The sequence below is a fragment of the Pristiophorus japonicus genome, chromosome 20 (assembly GCF_044704955.1).
Source record: "Pristiophorus japonicus isolate sPriJap1 chromosome 20, sPriJap1.hap1, whole genome shotgun sequence".
NCBI classification, from domain to species: Eukaryota; Metazoa; Chordata; class Chondrichthyes; family Pristiophoridae; genus Pristiophorus; species Pristiophorus japonicus.
In genome coordinates, this window is record NC_091996.1 from 32,789,127 (window position 1) to 32,808,453 (window position 19,327).

The following is a 19,327-nucleotide window of genomic DNA, read 5'->3' on the forward strand; positions in this document are numbered from 1 at the left end:
CAGGTATGTTGTGGAACAGAAACTGTGCCAACCAGAGTCACTGCACAATTCATTGCTGTTCTTACTTTCCAGGCTACCATTTTCTTTTACAATTAAAATCAAATATATATCTCAGAATAATTTGAATACATTCACTGCACATATTTTGAGAGTTTTGCCTGAGGAGGGAAAAAAAAGCCTACGAGAGTACAAAAGGAATACCCCATATGAAGAATGTATTTCCCATCTTGCACAAAACACTTTAAACATAGCAAATTGTTTTCCGTCCCAGACCACCTTTCATTTTGTATCTCTGCTCACACGAAATGGCAAATAGAGTGCCACTTATTCCCTGGGTACTGATATGGAACTGCTGTGTCTTTTATACTGTTTTCTTGGCTTAGATACCTTCAATGCAGTAAATTATTTTCCCACATCAAGTATCTATGCAGAGGACAGGAGAAAATTCGACAGCAAATAGCTTGTTGCGTTGAATGTGACTAAACCAAGGAAACAGCCAAGTTCACAGCAGTCCTACAAGTAGTTCCAGATCTGAACAAAATTTGAGAGGAAAAATAGATGGTGCGGGTAAAAGGGAAGTTCATCCTCACTGGAACAGGCTTGGGGATTTGAAAACTAAAGGTAAAACTAGCATACCCGATGAAGCTAGCAATCAGTTTCATCCACTGATGACCTGGAATGCTGAAGAGTCAGATATTGTCAGTTATGCAGAAAATATTAACTTTGGCATAGGTATAACCTGACCAATCATGAAATAAAAACAAAGGAATACAGATAATTTGCAAATATAAACTTTGATGTGCACTGCTCAAGTCGCTCAGATTAGGATTCCTCCATTAGCGTTCCACATTATGTCACATTTCAACTGCTGCTGTAGTACTAGTTGTGCCCAAATCAAAAGAAACCAGAAAAAATACGTATCTCATCTCCGTGAAACAGATCCTGTTCAGTCTATCCAAATTACAAGCCAGACAACCCTGATTCTCACCTCACAATTCCTTCTGAAACATTAGGCACTGAGAGAGTCACATCTAAAGGGACTTGGCACTGGCTTCGCAGGATGGACATCATCCGTAGAGCTTCAACCTCACTCCGAGGCGCATTCACTGAAGCACATCCCAAGTATGTGAGTTTGCTGAACAAGACGCTGTCTTCATCTGGTATAGGTGTGGAGGGACTAGAGTCTGGAGAGTCCACTAAGTTCAATAAAAAGACAATGTGAATGTCGCATTATCATCACTGTAGCTAGTATCAAAGCAGGCTCCCATTGTTCATTCTGGAGTACATCAGTTTTTACTCGTGCTTCAGATTAATTATAATAATCGTTTGATTTACAATAAGTAAACCATCTTAAAAAGCTCTGACATGTAATGAATGTTCAAATAGCTCCCTTACTGAAGGACCTATAAAGAATCCCTTCCAAACACAGACAACTGGGCCCACCCACCTTTTAATGACAAGTTTAAAAATTTCTGTAAGAGATTTGATTAAAATATCAAAATACTGCCAAGTTTAGATAATTTTTTGTGGTACCACCCATTTAAATCTTATAATTCACTTAACTGTACGAGATTTCTGTAATTTCTCACATAAACCAAATCCACATAAGATTTTGGCAGTATTTTCCTGTGGAGACCTGATAATTCAGGTTTCCCTTCTCTGCAGGAAGCCACTCCGGTAGCATTGCCTCTTAGAAGCATGCAGGTATTCCAAAGGGAATCCTGCCCATCATTATTTTAGTTCCTGGTGTTAATTAGGGGAGGCCTGTATCAGAACATTGCAGTATAAGCTATAACAAAAGGATTTTATTTCCTTCATCTACCTATCTCCCTCTCCTTCATTAAGAGCCTCCTTAAAACCCACCACTTTGACAAAGATCCTGGCCGTCCTTCCCAATATCTCCGTACCTGGTTTAATGCTGACCTTTGGCTGATTACACTTCTACGAAGCACCTTGAGATGTTAAAAGGTGCTGTATAAATGCATATTATTGTTGAAGCTATTCTGTGCACTTTTGCATTAAAGTGACAACTCAAAAAATGAATTGCATTTAGCAGAAGCCTTGCTACTTCCTAATAGCAACGATGTTAGTTTATTTCAGTTCATCTTCAACTTCAACTTCAATTTATATACTATCCTCATAAGATATTCCACGAGTTATATTAATGTTTAAATTAACAGCTATTGATTCTCCATAGTATAAAGACTGCTAATCAAATTTTAATCCAGTGCCCTGGATTGAAAGCACTTTCTTCCCTTTAAATGTAGGAATGCCCATATATCCTGGTCACATACCTATTGCAGATGAAATTATGCTTCAAAAATAGTCAACATAAATGAGAAATTGGGCTCCTTTGCGGCTCCCGTTAACGCCTCCGGGGAGGTGGGCCGACAACAGGGCGCAAATGGGTTTGTGACCAGGCGTGGCGAAATCAGCGACTCCCGCTAAATTTGGCTGGAATTTTATGGCGGCGGTATGGTTTTCCGCCCCGATCTTCTTCGCCTGGAGATCGTGACGTCATCACCATGTGCATTGCCCCAGTAACGCCCCGGACCCAAACATGCGTTCCATCTCCTGCAGCATTGCCGAGGAGAGTTTAAAAAAAAAAAAATTTGAATCTTGGATTCCAATTTTTTACCTGATCTCCTGCTCGCGATCCATCAGCCCGGCACTCGGCTGCATTGCATCGGGCTGATGGGGCCCGGATTGTGGCCGCCATCGGGGTCTAGGCAAGTCTCCTTTTGCAGAGCCTGTAGCAACAGCCCTTTCCTTTAAGGGAGGGAAGGAGCCTCCAAAAGCAGCACATAGCACGGCCCATTATGCAGTGCTGCACAGGTGCCCCCTGCCTGCTGTCTCTTGCGTTCCAGGAAGGAAGTGGAGCGCTTGATTTAGCGCTTCATTCCTAACTCGAGTGCAAATGCTGAATTTTTTGAAAGTTTGAAAATACACAGTTTAATTAAAATGTCACTTCCTCAAAAAAAAGTCAAACAGATTGATCTTACCTTTCTGTATCCACGTTGCCTGCTATTTACGAGGTCTGTATCAGAGATTCCTGAGCATGATATGTTACAGTATACACCTGTTCTTCAGGAGGAAGCGGAAACGGGGACTGAAGTAAGGAAATGGTGCCATCTCCACACCCCCACCCCCACCAAAATAAATCCATTAAGTGCGCCCATGCATAAGGTTTACTGTGAAGAATTAATTTATCCTGCAAACTCCATGTCCATTCCTAAATTCTTATATGTGATGGACAACTTTCTCCCACAGTATGGATGGGTGGTGAATATAAATATAATTTCCTGAATTTACGAATATTTGCTTTAAACCATGAAAGATTTCAAAGTGAACGAACTACAAACAAAATCTGTATTGCAAAGAGAGAATTTAGGAATGGACATGGAGTCTGCAGGATAAATTAATTCTGCACAGTAAACCTTATGCATGGGCGCACTTAATGGATTTGTTTTGGTGGGGGTGGGGGTGGGGAGATGGCACCATTTCCTTACTTCAGTCCTCCTGTTTCCGCTTCCTCCCGAAGAACAGGTGTATACTGTAACATGTCATGCTCAGGAATCTCTGATACAGACCTCATAAATAGCAGGCAACGTGGATACAGAAAGGCAAGATCAATCTCTGACTTTTTTTTTGAGGAAGTGACATTTTAATTAAACTGTGGAAAGCCTCATGAAATATGTACCTTTAACAACATTCTACACAAACGACTGCTATTTAAGCTTCAAGCTGTGGAGATTCAATTTTAAAAATTAGAACTGGATAATGGGCAGAATAGTAAATGAAACGTAAAGAGAATACGTGTTGCGTACTGCACACAGGAAATATGTCTTCCATGAATTATGCCCAAATAGATCAGGATAAAGTTGAGAGATAGGGATGGTAGTAGTCTCAGTGCTAAACCTGCTCAGAACACCAATCTACAAAGCCAACAAAATACTGAACTACACATTCAAGACAAGAGTACAAGTCACTGGAAGTCGTGCTTAAACTGTACAGTGCTCTGATCAAACCATACCTTGAATATGGATTCCAGTTCTTGTCATTGTGACATATGGGAGTTAGCACTGCTTCAAAGACTTCAATGCCCAAGTCATGAGCCTGATCCCCAGATGGCAATTTTAACCTAGCCCGCCCGTCGGGAAACTGACCACAATGGTTGTAACACTGGTTTTACACTACCCAACTTTGCTTTCCATTAAAGTCAATGGAGAGTAATATTGGGTGGGGTCTAAAACAAGCGTTGCATCTGATCCCCCTGAGTTTCCCACCCGGCAAATTAGGTTAAAACAACTACTAATGTCAGAGCGCTCCGTTATGAAGACTAGCAATTTTTCCATTCTGTTTATGAAAGACGACAATTGAGATTGCCTTAAAAGGAATGCAAGATAGCGAATGGTATAAAAAAAAACTAAATCCAGAAAGCTTTAAATTAAACCAGAACAGTGGGACAAACCAGGGTAGGGGAGATGGAACTTTGCTGAGATCACAAAGCTACTCCTCTCACAAATGGTGATCACTATGTGGAATGCACCTCTAAGTATGATAAAGAAAGGAAAACTAAACTGATGCATGCTGTGATGGGGAGGGGGGGACTGTAGGCTTTTATCTGGATGGATGAGCCAAAATGCTTCCCTTATCTGTAAGGAACATTATTAAGGTATAGTCATAAAGATACTCAAGATATTGACAGGAAAGTTGAAAAGGGCAAGAGGAATCCACTTATTTACGTGTAGACTGGAAAGATTCTTTTCCATTTGATTCATATTTTTTTCTGAAGTACAACTAGAAAGAAGAGTAGAAACATACTTCTCTAAAAATCTCACAATCAATAATCTGGGCAACTCAAGAGCAAGGCCATTTCTTGACTGTTGATCGATCTATCTGAACAATTTTACTCTCCATTAGAATCAGGAAATTATCTCTCTAGGGAAGATAGCCAAGGATGGATGGCCACTTGATTATGGTCAAAGGACAAGTGCTGCCTGGGCCATTATGGGACCATGGTGATTTTCACTCTCCCTCACCTTCCTAATTTTTTTTTTTATTTTTTTAAGTAGCACTACGGCGTTGAAGTAATGCCGCTTAAGATCATCCATTGCATAAAGTCCAGTCTCACGCTGATCTTCTCATGCAAAGATCATGAGTGAGAGGCCAAAAGCTAGCCCCTCAGCCTATATCTCCCAGCTACACACTCCTTTTTTGAGCATCACCATTACCATCATGCCTCTAGGTGGCACCTCAATAGGATGTCCCAATATTTAAAAAGTCACCAAGGAGCCAGAAATACCAGCGGTTCCACTTCTACCACTAAAAAAAAAAACTTATTTTTATTAAATAATTCTCAGTGAAATAATCGATCAAACTTTTCTAGCTTGAATTTCCAGACCCTCCCTTCTACTGTTTACCATCTCTCCAGTGCATTTTTATAGAATCTGCCTTTGGCCTCTCTCCAACTTTCTAATCATTTTTTTTCCAATATCCTTTCCGCTCAGTTTTTATTTCTGTTTTGGCACACAGCTGAATCTTTTACAAGCTGAGATCGTGTCTCAAAGCCATCGTCTCTCATCACTCCACTCCCCCATCCCCAGGATCAGACTATCCCATCCCACTATTACCCACACTGGGGCTCCAGGCTCCCTCGGCACTCAACCCATCCATTCCCACATTATTTCAATATTGTACAAATTTTATCTATCATTCTTTCCCCAACCTTTACTGCCCAAGATTGGCATCCAGGTTTCTCTGCCACCCCCAGCCTCCACTCTCCCCGCCCTCCGGACAGGTGGCAGGCCAAGCCTCCCTTCCACCTGTTTGGCCTCTCCCTGGTCTTTTCCCATTAAGATATAATCACTTATTTAATCTTTAATATTTATTATATTTTTTAAATTTCCCATTCAACAATACTTTGCATGTAATCACCTTTAATCTCCAATTAAAAAAAATACATTTAACATGCAACTTTAAGTTTTTAGTACATATTTGTTCATCTCAATTTACATAGAATGAATGTTAAAAATTAACATTTTAGTTACATTAGAGAACTGATCATTTCCATCAGTACAACATTTTATTAAGAGTCATATTTTACTCAATTCAGTAGTCTTATTTTTCAGATTCGGATTTAATAAAGCATTGCAAATTTTCATTTTTCTTTATTCTGGATCACATCTTTCATTTAACTATGATTTTTAGAACATTGAAAATTACAGGTATGTGGTCATTTGAGATTATGAGGCAACATGGGAGCATCACAGGTGCATAATGCGGTTACCATTGGATGGACGCAATGCAGTGGACGACAACTACATCAACAAATCCAACAGGACATCAGCTACATATGAGCGATAGGCTATATCCTTGGATTCACCATGGGCAATGCCATGAAGATCCAACTAGTAAATACTGGCATTATATCTGAAAACACAGCAACGCAATTAAACAAAATATTTACCATGAGAATATAAATAGGTGAAAAATTATTGCGAAAATGTACCAGAACAACTTTGAATGCAGTAATGTAACTGGCTATTGCAATACAAGTAACTTTAATACTAAAATGGTATTTGATTTCAGAACACAACTCCCCACGGCAACATTCTTGGAGATAGAAAAATGTACGGTATGCGTTGCATTATACGTAAATATAATAAATTAAGCTGCAAGAAAGATAAAAATTGTTAGTTTCTGCTAGCCATTAGAATCACTGACTTGTCAGATACTTTAGAATTCCACTTGCCTTCTTGAGTTGGTTTAATTGGTAGGCTCATATCTGGTTTCTGGGCCACCACCATTAATCCTGAATAAACAGGTGATGGGGTTAAGGAAATGTCCTCTGTCAGCGACTCCTCACTTGTAGCAGAAGCTGGCATTGCTTCTGAAGACTCTCTAGCAACTTGTTGACCCTCCATTGACGAATCCATTAATACATCCTCCAGTTCCTTTTGTAGTTGCTGTTCACTTCCATTTCCAACTATCTGCGAGTACACACAATGTAGATAAACTTTATTAACTGCATTATTACACTCCTCTTCACTAGATACTATGAAGTGAGTTTTCCCATTAGTTAGAGTACACACAATGACACACAAAAATACTGAAGTACATTTAACTTTCCCATTTTACCTCAGGAAAGCACTATATTTACTGCGACATGGAAGTCAGTTGTAATGTTATTTCTGGCAATACAGTAGCTCGGTGTTTAAACCATCTTTATAGTATTACACAACAAACCTAGAAACACAAGGACAGCTCAAAAAGAAAATCCATGAGAAGTGATGAGAATGACTAAAAATTAGAGAACAAATGCGGGAAGGAGGGTTTGCACACAAGTAAACAAGCAGCTAAAGTGGTACCACAAAACAAACATGTAAAATTTATACATACCCATTTATATTATATAATCACATACAAACACTTCTAGTGCTGTGGAATCTACAGCACTCACACAACAAATGACATGAAATATTTGACAACTATTAAGAACCACCAGCTCAAGCTGAACCGGAAGATACTGAGCTATTTCAGCAAGGAGAAGCTGCAGGAAATCCTAATGTGATAAAGAGGAATTTCAATCGTCCAGAAATAAAATGATCAGACCCGAAATAATACGGGGGAAAAGCACAAGCAATTTCACTGAGACAGACAGTCTGTACTACCCAGAGTAGTTGCTGTGTTTAATATTCATCATGAATAATCTAGAATAGAGAGAACACCTGAGCCTAGAGTTTGTTAAGCTTTCGTGAAATTGGGTCACATCGCTGATGTAGCACGACTTCTCCCACCAAAGATGTGCCCTGAACCCTGGTGGATTTCTCTTCTCAGCGTCATTTCCATCATTTTGGCAGTCACCGTGCAGCCGGTATAAATTCACTAAATCAACAACGCATTAAAATCATAATGTAAGTCGCATGTTCCATTGAAAAGTCCTATGTAAACATTTCCTATGGGAATCGCTCATTAATATGTCCATAGTTACTGTTGATGTTTCATCACAACACCTGTAGGTGGCACTGTAATCTGATGTTCAGGTTGGAAATCTTCCTGCTGTGTTCGCCAGCCCACAGTATTCCATCCATTTACATTAAAGGACGGAAAATCGTAGAAAAACCCCAATCTGACTATTAGATTTTCATCTGAATGTCACAATTGGCTGATGATCTGTTCCTATAGCCTCTATCCAACTGCATTTTCTTCTCTTAACTTGTAGATTTTTTTTTACATTTTTAAAATATTTTAGAGTTTACATTTTCAACTAGAATCTTCACTTTTGCGTTTGAATTAGTTCAAGATTTTGTTTTTCCCCCGTCACTTGCCATCACTAATGGGCCAGGGCTCCAAACTGTCAATGACTGTCATTTGGATTATGAAAGAGAAAAAGTATTGATGATTTTTAAAATTTCATTAATAATCTACAGGTAGGTTTAATTTTTAAATAGTCATTATTTCTTTTATTTCCTCAGGCATCTTGTCCCCACCCCGCCCTCTCCGCTGTGCTCTGCAACCTCTCCATCCTGCTCATCTCTATGGTCTACATCCTCGGTTCAATTGCTGCAACCCATGCCACCCTAAATCTGATCATCTTCGCTGCCTACAGCAAGGTACCACCAGAGCCGCTTCTTTGCCTCAAAAGTTCAATGTAGTTAAAGCCACAAACCTCCTCAACCACATTCTTCTTCACTTCCTCAAGCCCCCAACCAATTCCTGCCTTCCCAAGTGCTGCTACATGGATAACACTGTGCTTATTCAAGAGCATGTCATATATAAAGAACTATAAAGTTCAAAATATAGTGCCATGTCGCTCAGAGGAGTTATTTTAAATACAACAGAGCAACATCTCCAGTAGTTATGATCTGCTGCTCTGCAGCCTCAGCTCCTCTTTGATTCCCATCACTGTCCTAGACCAAACCACTACTGGCATCTTGATGTCCAGAGATGCAATCTTTCCTTGTGCATCATTGAATACTGCTGTTTGCATTTGAAGTGAAAGAAGCAACTACATAACTCCCGATGAATGTCACTTCACAAGCAGAGATGAGTAACTCAGCAGAAGAGACATCTAGGTGAAGAGAAGCAGATGAAGGGAGAGGGATCACACTGACAGGAAAAAAAGCAGCGCGGAACAGGACTAAGATGAATGGGAGACCACTGATCATTTACAAGTTAGGGATACCTAAAAATATATGGTTATACAAATGAAACCGTGATGCGAATAATACGGTGTAAGTTTTGTTTTCCTAGAAAAACTTGTATTAGGATTTGAGACAGTGTTTTTAATTAGTTAGATTAAGGGATGCATAACATTCCACATGGGGGCCACAGCATGATATGGCCTTATCAGGTTAGGCCTTCTGTAAGTTTAAGATTTTGACAATCTTTAATTTGGCCAATTTGACTAATAACCATATTATAATGCGAGGGTAGAATTTGGAGTTTGTTTAACAGAACTGCTGATGAAGAGAATTAAAAAAGTTAATTAGTACGCGTATAAAAGACTTTGAATAGAAGGAATTTAGTTAGGGCATAATCTCAGGATGGAACAGATTAAGGGGACAGCTCTAGCCTGGGGCCTCTGCTTGAATGGGCCAAGTTTGTGCCTGCGACATGTACCGGCTGGACCAGGGAGGACAAGACAGGATGAGACAAGAGGGTCCAGATGGATGGATTGGCCTCCAAAACGTATAAATAAGAAAAGATGTGCAAGGGTTGTGAAGACCCCTCCTTCTGTTTTAAGAGGAACTTATAGATATATATCTAGAGAGAAAGAGCGAGAGAGAGCGAGGCAGAGAGAGAGAGAGAGAGAGCGAGGCAGAGAGAGAGCGAGGCAGAGAGAGAGAGAGAGAGAGAGAGAGAGCGAGGCAGAGAGAGAGAGAGAGAGAGAGCGAGGCAGAGAGAGAGAGAGAGAGAGCGAGGCAGAGAGAGAGAGAGAGAGAGCGAGGCAGAGAGAGAGAGAGAGCGAGGCAGAGAGAGAGAGAGAGCGAGGCAGAGAGAGAGAGAGAGCGAGGCAGAGAGAGAGAGAGAGCGAGGCAGAGAGAGAGAGAGAGCGAGGCAGAGAGAGAGAGAGAGCGAGGCAGAGAGAGAGAGAGAGAGCGAGGCAGAGAGAGAGAGAGAGCGAGGCAGAGAGAGAGAGAGAGCGAGGCAGAGAGAGAGAGAGAGCGAGGCAGAGAGAGAGAGAGAGCGAGGCAGAGCGAGAGAGAGAGCGAGGCAGAGCGAGAGAGAGAGCGAGGCAGAGCGAGAGAGAGAGCGAGGCAGAGCGAGAGAGAGAGCGAGGCAGAGCGAGAGAGAGAGCGAGGCAGAGCGAGAGAGAGAGCGAGGCAGAGCGAGAGAGAGAGCGAGGCAGAGCGAGAGAGAGAGCGAGGCAGAGCGAGAGAGAGAGCGAGGCAGAGCGAGAGAGAGAGCGAGGCAGAGCGAGAGAGAGAGCGAGGCAGAGCGAGAGAGAGAGCGAGGCAGAGCGAGAGAGAGAGCGAGGCAGAGCGAGAGAGAGAGCGAGGCAGAGCGAGAGAGAGAGCGAGGCAGAGCGAGAGAGAGAGCGAGGCAGAGCGAGAGAGAGAGCGAGGCAGAGCGAGAGAGAGAGCGAGGCAGAGCGAGAGAGAGAGCGAGGCAGAGCGAGAGAGAGAGCGAGGCAGAGCGAGAGAGAGAGCGAGGCAGAGCGAGAGAGAGAGCGAGGCAGAGCGAGAGAGAGAGCGAGGCAGAGCGAGAGAGAGAGCGAGGCAGAGCGAGAGAGAGAGCGAGGCAGAGCGAGAGAGAGAGCGAGGCAGAGAGAGAGAGAGAGCGAGGCAGAGAGCGAGAGAGAGCGAGGCAGAGAGCGAGAGAGAGCGAGGCAGAGAGCGAGGCAGAGAGAGAGAGCGAGGCAGAGAGAGAGAGCGAGGCAGAGAGAGAGAGCGAGGCAGAGAGAGAGAGCGAGGCAGAGAGAGAGAGCGAGGCAGAGAGAGAGAGCGAGGCAGAGAGAGAGAGCGAGGCAGAGAGAGAGAGCGAGGCAGAGAGAGAGAGCGAGGCAGAGAGAGAGAGCGAGGCAGAGAGAGAGAGCGAGGCAGAGAGAGAGAGCGAGGCAGAGAGAGAGAGCGAGGCAGAGAGAGAGAGCGAGGCAGAGAGAGAGAGCGAGGCAGAGAGAGAGAGCGAGGCAGAGAGAGAGAGCGAGGCAGAGAGAGAGAGCGAGGCAGAGAGAGAGAGCGAGGCAGAGAGAGAGAGCGAGGCAGAGAGAGAGAGCGAGGCAGAGAGAGAGAGCGAGGCAGAGAGAGAGAGCGAGGCAGAGAGAGAGAGCGAGGCAGAGAGAGAGAGCGAGGCAGAGAGAGAGAGCGAGGCAGAGAGAGAGAGCGAGGCAGAGAGAGAGAGCGAGGCAGAGAGAGAGAGCGAGGCAGAGAGAGAGAGCGAGGCAGAGAGAGAGAGCGAGGCAGAGAGAGAGAGCGAGGCAGAGAGAGAGAGCGAGGCAGAGAGAGAGAGCGAGGCAGAGAGAGAGAGCGAGGCAGAGAGAGAGAGCGAGGCAGAGAGAGAGAGCGAGGCAGAGAGAGAGAGCGAGGCAGAGAGAGAGAGCGAGGCAGAGAGAGAGAGCGAGGCAGAGAGAGAGAGCGAGGCAGAGAGAGAGAGCGAGGCAGAGAGAGAGAGCGAGGCAGAGAGAGAGAGCGAGGCAGAGAGAGAGAGCGAGGCAGAGAGAGAGAGCGAGGCAGAGAGAGAGAGCGAGGCAGAGAGAGAGAGCGAGGCAGAGAGAGAGAGCGAGGCAGAGAGAGAGAGCGAGGCAGAGAGAGAGAGCGAGGCAGAGAGAGAGAGCGAGGCAGAGAGAGAGAGCGAGGCAGAGAGAGAGAGCGAGGCAGAGAGAGAGAGCGAGGCAGAGAGAGAGAGCGAGGCAGAGAGAGAGAGCGAGGCAGAGAGAGAGAGAGCGAGGCAGAGAGAGAGAGAGAGCGAGGCAGAGAGAGAGAGAGAGCGAGGCAGAGAGAGAGAGAGAGCGAGGCAGAGAGAGAGAGAGAGCGAGGCAGAGAGAGAGAGAGAGCGAGGCAGAGAGAGAGAGAGAGCGAGGCAGAGAGAGAGAGAGAGCGAGGCAGAGAGAGAGAGAGAGCGAGGCAGAGAGAGAGAGAGAGCGAGGCAGAGAGAGAGAGAGAGCGAGGCAGAGAGAGAGAGAGAGCGAGGCAGAGAGAGAGAGCGAGGCAGAGAGAGAGAGCGAGGCAGAGAGAGAGAGCGAGGCAGAGAGAGAGAGCGAGGCAGAGAGAGAGAGCGAGGCAGAGAGAGAGAGCGAGGCAGAGAGAGAGAGCGAGGCAGAGAGAGAGAGCGAGGCAGAGAGAGAGAGCGAGGCAGAGAGAGAGAGCGAGGCAGAGAGAGAGAGCGAGGCAGAGAGAGAGAGCGAGGCAGAGAGAGAGAGCGAGGCAGAGAGAGAGAGCGAGGCAGAGAGAGAGAGCGAGGCAGAGAGAGAGAGCGAGGCAGAGAGAGAGAGCGAGGCAGAGAGAGAGAGCGAGGCAGAGAGAGAGAGCGAGGCAGAGAGAGAGAGCGAGGCAGAGAGAGAGAGCGAGGCAGAGAGAGAGAGCGAGGCAGAGAGAGAGAGCGAGGCAGAGAGAGAGAGCGAGGCAGAGAGAGAGAGCGAGGCAGAGAGAGAGAGCGAGGCAGAGAGAGAGAGCGAGGCAGAGAGAGAGAGCGAGGCAGAGAGAGAGAGCGAGGCAGAGAGAGAGAGCGAGGCAGAGAGAGAGAGCGAGGCAGAGAGAGAGAGCGAGGCAGAGAGAGAGAGCGAGGCAGAGAGAGAGAGCGAGGCAGAGAGAGAGAGCGAGGCAGAGAGAGAGAGCGAGGCAGAGAGAGAGAGAGAGCGAGGCAGAGAGAGAGAGAGCGAGGCAGAGAGAGAGAGAGCGAGGCAGAGAGAGAGAGCGAGGCAGAGAGAGAGAGCGAGGCAGAGAGAGAGAGCGAGGCAGAGACACACACAGAGGCAGAGAGAGAGAGAGAGAGAGAGAGACACAGAGACACACACACAGAGGCAGAGAGAGAGAGACACACACAGAGGCAGAATGAATAAGAGTTGTTTGCGCATGCCAGCTGTCAGATTGGGGCAGGTCCCAGCTACTTGTCAGGGTCGTATGTTTTTGCTGTATAACTAGTGTGTTATATTCCATCCTAAACTCCAATTAAGCAATATACCCACTATATTGGTTTGCAGTCGAATCTAATTATTTGAAAGACTGGAGATAAGCAAATCTCAACAGATCCCCTAACTCAACGCAAGTAATGCAACAGGACAGCCAGTAATTTTACATTTTTCTGACTGCGGAGTCCAAGCTTATGCAATCCATTTGTACTTGCTTTTGGGTCATTTAAAATTTATGTTGCCTGAGCATTGTCCATAGCAGCACTGGACATCAGAATGAATGGGCACCCCTTGCTCCCAGCGTTGCAATAACACAGCCGTTGGGAAATATAGTAAGTTGCAAATGACAAATGTCTATTATATTATGTGTGGATTGTGCCTCCCTTGTAAATTCGGATAGTATGTCCTAGAAATGGTGGGAGCGAGCAGGCGGCTAGGTCAGCTCCTGCGTCATTTCACAACCAGGGAACCAGCACAATGCAAGCCAAAACTTCAGTGACTGTTGTATTCAATGCCAAGACCAAAAAGTGCACAACCAACGGGAATAGTTAAGCTAAATAAAAGTTTTATGGGAGAATTATGTGGGAGCAAATCTAGAAAATAAACCAATTTTTCTTCTGTAAAGACCATTTTAAAGGATATGATACCTAAATATTCTGTAGTTTTACTGTATTATCTTCGAGGACCTAGAACTTGTGCAATGTCTCCTCTCAAGAGATTAAATAAGTGAGGTAGAGCCCTTGGTGTATTAGATTGTGCATGGTCTACGGAAGAAGCAATCTTGATGGAAGAAGAAATGGCCATTCAGCTCATGTGTTATGCTCTTAAAATCAATGGGCCGGATTTGCGACAGGTATGCGACCAGGTTTTTGCTGCGATTTGATCCTCTGTATTGAAACAAAACCCACAGCTTGCAGAAAAACCTCAAGGTCTTATTAAATCATGTTATTAACCTGAAACATTGACTCAGATCCACTTCCCTGCCCGCTCCCCATAACCCCTTATCACCTTATCGTTTAAGAAACTGTCTATTTCGGTCTTAAATTTATTCAATGACCCAGCTTCCAAAGCTCTCTGAGGCAGTGAATTCCACAGATTTACAACCCTCTGAGAGAAGAAAATTCTCCTCATCTCTGTTTTAAATGGGCGGCCCCTTATTCTAAGATCATGCCCTCTAGTTCTAGTCTCCCCCATCAGTGGAAACATCCTCTCTGCACAAAGGATAAGTTTGATGAGTAAAAAAAAAGAAAAAAATGCATGGTCCCGGTGGTTAAAAAAAAAAAGGATTTAACATGCTCACTTACTTGTCGAAAGAAAACATTCAGAGAAGGCACAGCAAAACAACTGAGATGGATTCAAAAGGATTAAAAAAAAATTATATTAAATAACACGACCTTGAGGCTGGAACAATTGAGATAACGAAAAGCAGTCCACAGCCTACGTGCCAGACTTCTCTCTAGTTATAGAAAAGACAAAAAAAAAAGTAACGTACTAAATAGGTGCTGAAAAAAAAATGTTCTGAGATTTTAAATTATGAGAAAAATTCCACTGCAGTCTAAAAAAAAAAAATCACTTCTGTCCAGTTGGCAGAAAAACTCCATTAGATTAGGGCTTTCATTGACTGATTGGATTTAAACTGCGCAGTGACGCGAAAGGATAGGGAAATTTGGAGACTAAAAGAAATTAAATAAGGCTCATAAGAAATCAAATTTAGAAAATTAGGTTCACAGGGAATTAAGTAAGGCATATGGGGAATTAAATAGAGGATAGGTGTTCAAGTCAGGTGTGACGTCGACCTCGTATATCACTTGGCCCGTCTAGGCACTGATTGGATTTAAATCACGCAGCAACTCGAAAGGTAGGGCTAGATAAGCGCGCGGTGGCGCGAACGCGTGGCGGCGTGGGACGTGCGGCGGCGCGGGACGTGCGGCGGCGCAAGCGCGCGGCAGAGTGAACGTGGGCCGACGCAGACGCGCAGCAGCGTGAAAGGCGTGGCGGCGTGGGACGTGCGGTAGCGCGAGTGCGCGGCAGAGTGAACGTGGGCCGATGCGAACGCGCAGCAACGCGAACCGCGGGGTGATGCCGAAGTCAGTGCTGGTTTCAGTAAGTCTGTGTTTATTTTAAGTTTGTTAAATCGCGCGGCGACGCGAACCGCGGGGCGACGCGGAAGTCAGTGTTAGTTTCAGTAAAGTCTGTGTTTATTTTAAGTTTGTTCAAATCGCACGACAACGCGAACGCATAACGCAGTTTAAATACGAGGGGCAGCGTGAAAATGGGTAATCAGTTGGATAAAACAACGGATACGGATAGTCCGCTACAAAAGTTATGTGAGGAATTCTCTGAAAGAGCTGAATACTTTAGAAAATTATCAGGAGCCCTGAACAAATTATGAGGAGATGACCAGTGGCCTCTAGGTGGCACTAGAAGCATAGAGGTAGCCAAAAAAAAAGCACATGGATTGTCAAAAATTAAAAGATGCATCACTTCTGTCAAGTTGGCAAATAAATGCTATTAAATTGGGATTCTCATTGACAGAGGGAACACGTTAAAACTGTAGACATCTTAAAAAAAAGAATGTGCGCACGAGAAACTTACTAAGAGATCCTCTGGGACCTCTGAGAAAGGTATTGACCGACTACGCAGTCAAATGGCTGGCTTTGTGTTAACCGAGGCTGATGATGAAATTGATGAGTGGTCACTGACTCAGCGCCCAACGGCGCCTCCCGCACCCCCTGGCCCCTTGCTCCAGTCCTCTTCCCAACACCTTACACTCCGGCGAGAGGAGTTAAAAATAACCCCATACCACCAAAGCAACAAACCCAAACTGACTCCCCATCCTCTGATAGCGATTCGGATCCCCAGTTCACAAGCAATATAGCCGAAAGGACCAGATCTCACACTCGAAAGGGCAGAACTATATCTCGATATCACAGACAGTCCTGTAAATCTTCTAGTCAATCTACCAGTCCAAGTTGTGAAAGACATAGCAAACACCCCCGCCGATCGAGACGCAGAACTGTCAAGCAGTCAGACAGCTCCGAAACATCCTCCGACCTAGAAATGATTTCCAAGATCCCAAAGTCCCGACACCAATTCCCTGTCAGACCAATGCCAAACCCTGATGCACAACAAGCTGCAGACCACCCTACTATAGATGTCTATGTGATCTTCGAACAACTATTTCAGTTTATAATGCAGAATCAAGGGACCTGTGGGCCTTGGTAAAGCAAACCTTGAGCCCAACTGAACACACCCGATTTCTAACTCACCTAGGACGTGCTACTCATGATGCATTGTTGGTTGCTCACCCCAACGATATCCAGGATCACCTAAACGCTATCTTCAATTCTCTCACCACGACCCTTCAGAAGCCCATCAGTATGGCCACAGTATTAGAAACTAAACCCAAGCGTGAGGAAACTGCCGATTGAAATATACGGGAGTCAATCAGGAGATAATGCCTTCAGGGCAGGAGAGGATTCTCCTTAATTCTGCGCTATCCTACTTCAGTGCCTGCCCTATTCGATTGCTCACGCTATCCGGACAAATAATATGAATTGGGCAGATAACAGTAAAGCCCAGATGGAAAGGGCGGTTAGATATTATTGGCAGGCAAAGAAAGGGGAGGGGGGAGGTGCGCCCCCAACCCGGGTCAAGACTGAATACGTGACTAGAAAGGAAGAGCCATCTCGGGAGGAAGGACCAATAGAACCGCAGTGTTGCATACAGGATTGGATGGATAAGCAAGGATACGGTTATACTAAACAACCAAACGGCCCGAGCCCTGCTAATAAACCTCCCTACTGTCCCCGGCCTGGTATGGGAAGAGGTCGGGGCTGGGAAAGACGAGATGGATGCTTTATTTGTGGGCAAGAAAGACATTGGAATAGAAATTGCCCCTACCGTCAGCATGGAAAAGGAAGAGGAGGAAGAGGAGGGGGGGGGGGGGGGGGCGGAGAGGAGGATCTTACACTAACTTCTCCCAGAACAACCCCTTTGGTCAATTGTCCCCCGATTGACTACGCAGCTTGATTGTGCAGGGATCCTCCCCGGACAACGAACCAATTCTGAATGAGTGGCAACCCTTTTTGATAGATACGGGAGCCTTCATGTCTTCTGTACAATCAAAGCTTAAACTTCCTGCCTCTACTGAAACACAGGAACTTTCAGGATTCCTGGGACAAGTCTCTACATTCCCGGTGTCAGAACCGGTTAAAATGGGTTACCAAGAAGAATCGGTGGAACATCGATTTGTTATCACAATCAATCTGGACTGTAACTTGATGGCTAGAGACCTCCTCTGCAAATTCCAGTTGCATTTGGAGTGTGGAGATGATGGGATTATTGTAAAACAGGGAACCCTTAAGCGGCAGTATTATACCACTAGAACCCCTCAGTGGTGGTCTCTGGACCTGCCGCAGGCACCCTATCACGTGACCCTAGCATACGATCCCAGTGGAAATGGGAAGACCTCTTCACTCCAGCAATCGATGTCCCCCATGCTCAGAGGCAGAGCAAAACTTCACCTTTGCTTGGGCCAGGCACCAGAGAACAGACTAGTGTAGCACCTGAGGCACAGACCATCCATCACGACTGCGTGGCAATGATCCGACTGGAACGATCTAAAAATACCTTCCCAGCTCCAGTGGCAGGACTCCTGGGGAAGATGATCAATTTCATAGGTACCCTTCCAGCGGTTGTGGCAGAATCGCAGGAGAGAAGGATCAAGGCAGTCGACCTCGAGGACAGAGTCAAATCAGGATAAAATGGCCCATAGGTTTTACTTGTCCTGCAGTTCACTATCAGCATACGAGACAAGTAAAGATGTGATGCAGTCATATCTGCACAATGCAACAGCTTAAAGGGTGTTTACTTATAATGTCAACACTGACTATCGACACTTCCTCTAGCATACAACAGCTCCCAAACTGGTTTATGAAGTGTTTAAAGATTACTTTCTATAAAATCTAACATCTAATCCTAGTCAAACTCCTACATAAAAATTAATTGCAGCAATTCGATCCCTAAAATACTGGGTTTGCTGCGTGCAAGACCACAGGCATGTTAAAATCTACAGGAATTTATAAAGTAGCAATGGCAGAGCAATTTCAAAGTAGTGCTCACTAGTGTTAAACCAGACATTGAACTTCTCGATATCAGCATTAGGGCAAATTTCAAGCCAACATTTTCAATTCACAATTTTCTAAACTTATATCTGTACGAGGGTTTTTGAAAAAGCTACTGGGTGTTAGCGTACTGTGTGCATTATAACTCAATCCCAAAATAAATCAAGCGCTTTTGACGGTCTGCATAATAGGTACCAATGCGGATATGAACTTCAGCAAACTGAGGTGCCATAATGAACTATATCAGAGTGTCAAAACAACCCTCATCTGCAACCACTGACATTAGGTTGCTTCATACTTTAATAAATTGTAGCAATAATGTGGCTTAAATGTAGCATCAATAAGATGCATGATGAGAAAGTTTAGTCTCACCGTCTCTCCTGGATTACGTTCCAAGCACCAATCCTTGTACATACACTATACTCCCTCAGTTTATATTATTCAGTCATATTAAGAAACCAAAACTAGTCACACCCTAACTTATAACTTGCCTCAGCCTGTCGCCTTGTGTTCACGCCCCTTTCATTAAGCCAGTTCAGATGAACTCAAAACGTATTTATTGAAACACCCTTCATATATGTTGTGAAATGGTTCACTTTTCAAATCTTTAACATGCATGAAAATAATTTGGCAAGACAAACAAAGGAACCAGAAAAACAGGGCCAGCAGAACTGGAGAGAAAACAATCTTGGATCAACAAGCAAGTGTCATTCATCTCAACTGCTCCAACCAGAACCGACTGCTATTGACAACATTTATAGGACATTAGATTCAGAAAATCATGGTACACAAGTTGTACTCCCAAGCTTCCAAGATCATAAAAAGTTGGACCAAGGTGTGACCACATTCTGGATTTTCAGTGAAACATTCAGTGTTATGGTCAGTGACGATCTGCTAGACAACCTACTGCTGGTGATTATTGTTAAGCTATTGACAACATCTCCACGAATAATCGAGTTCCACATATTGGGCCCAAATTTGGCCAGTACAGATTTCTGGCGCACTCACCAGAGGTGCGCTGCTTTTGTAGAACTCCAAGGGCGCCAAAAATCTTCAGGCCGAGTTTGGCCGCTCCCCAGCCTCTCCTCCATGGTGGCATAGCGTGGCAACTGGATTCGGGGGCGGAGCC

The 19,327-nt window shown here is 44.7% G+C and overlaps 1 protein-coding gene across 9 annotated transcripts in view; it reads right to left on the reverse strand.

Annotated features, from left to right (window-relative positions):
• The window catches only part of LOC139232470 (rab GTPase-activating protein 1), a 275,160-nt gene that overhangs the window by 223,260 nt on the left and 32,573 nt on the right, over positions 1–19,327 (reverse strand). For all 9 annotated transcript variants that reach the window (XM_070862713.1, XM_070862714.1, XM_070862718.1 and 6 more), the window contains 2 exons: positions 6,755–6,992; positions 989–1,196 (listed from right to left, as the gene is read on the reverse strand). In XM_070862713.1, the coding sequence (XP_070718814.1) occupies positions 989–1,196; positions 6,755–6,992 (446 nt within the window). The remainder of the gene's footprint in view (positions 1–988; positions 1,197–6,754; positions 6,993–19,327) is intronic.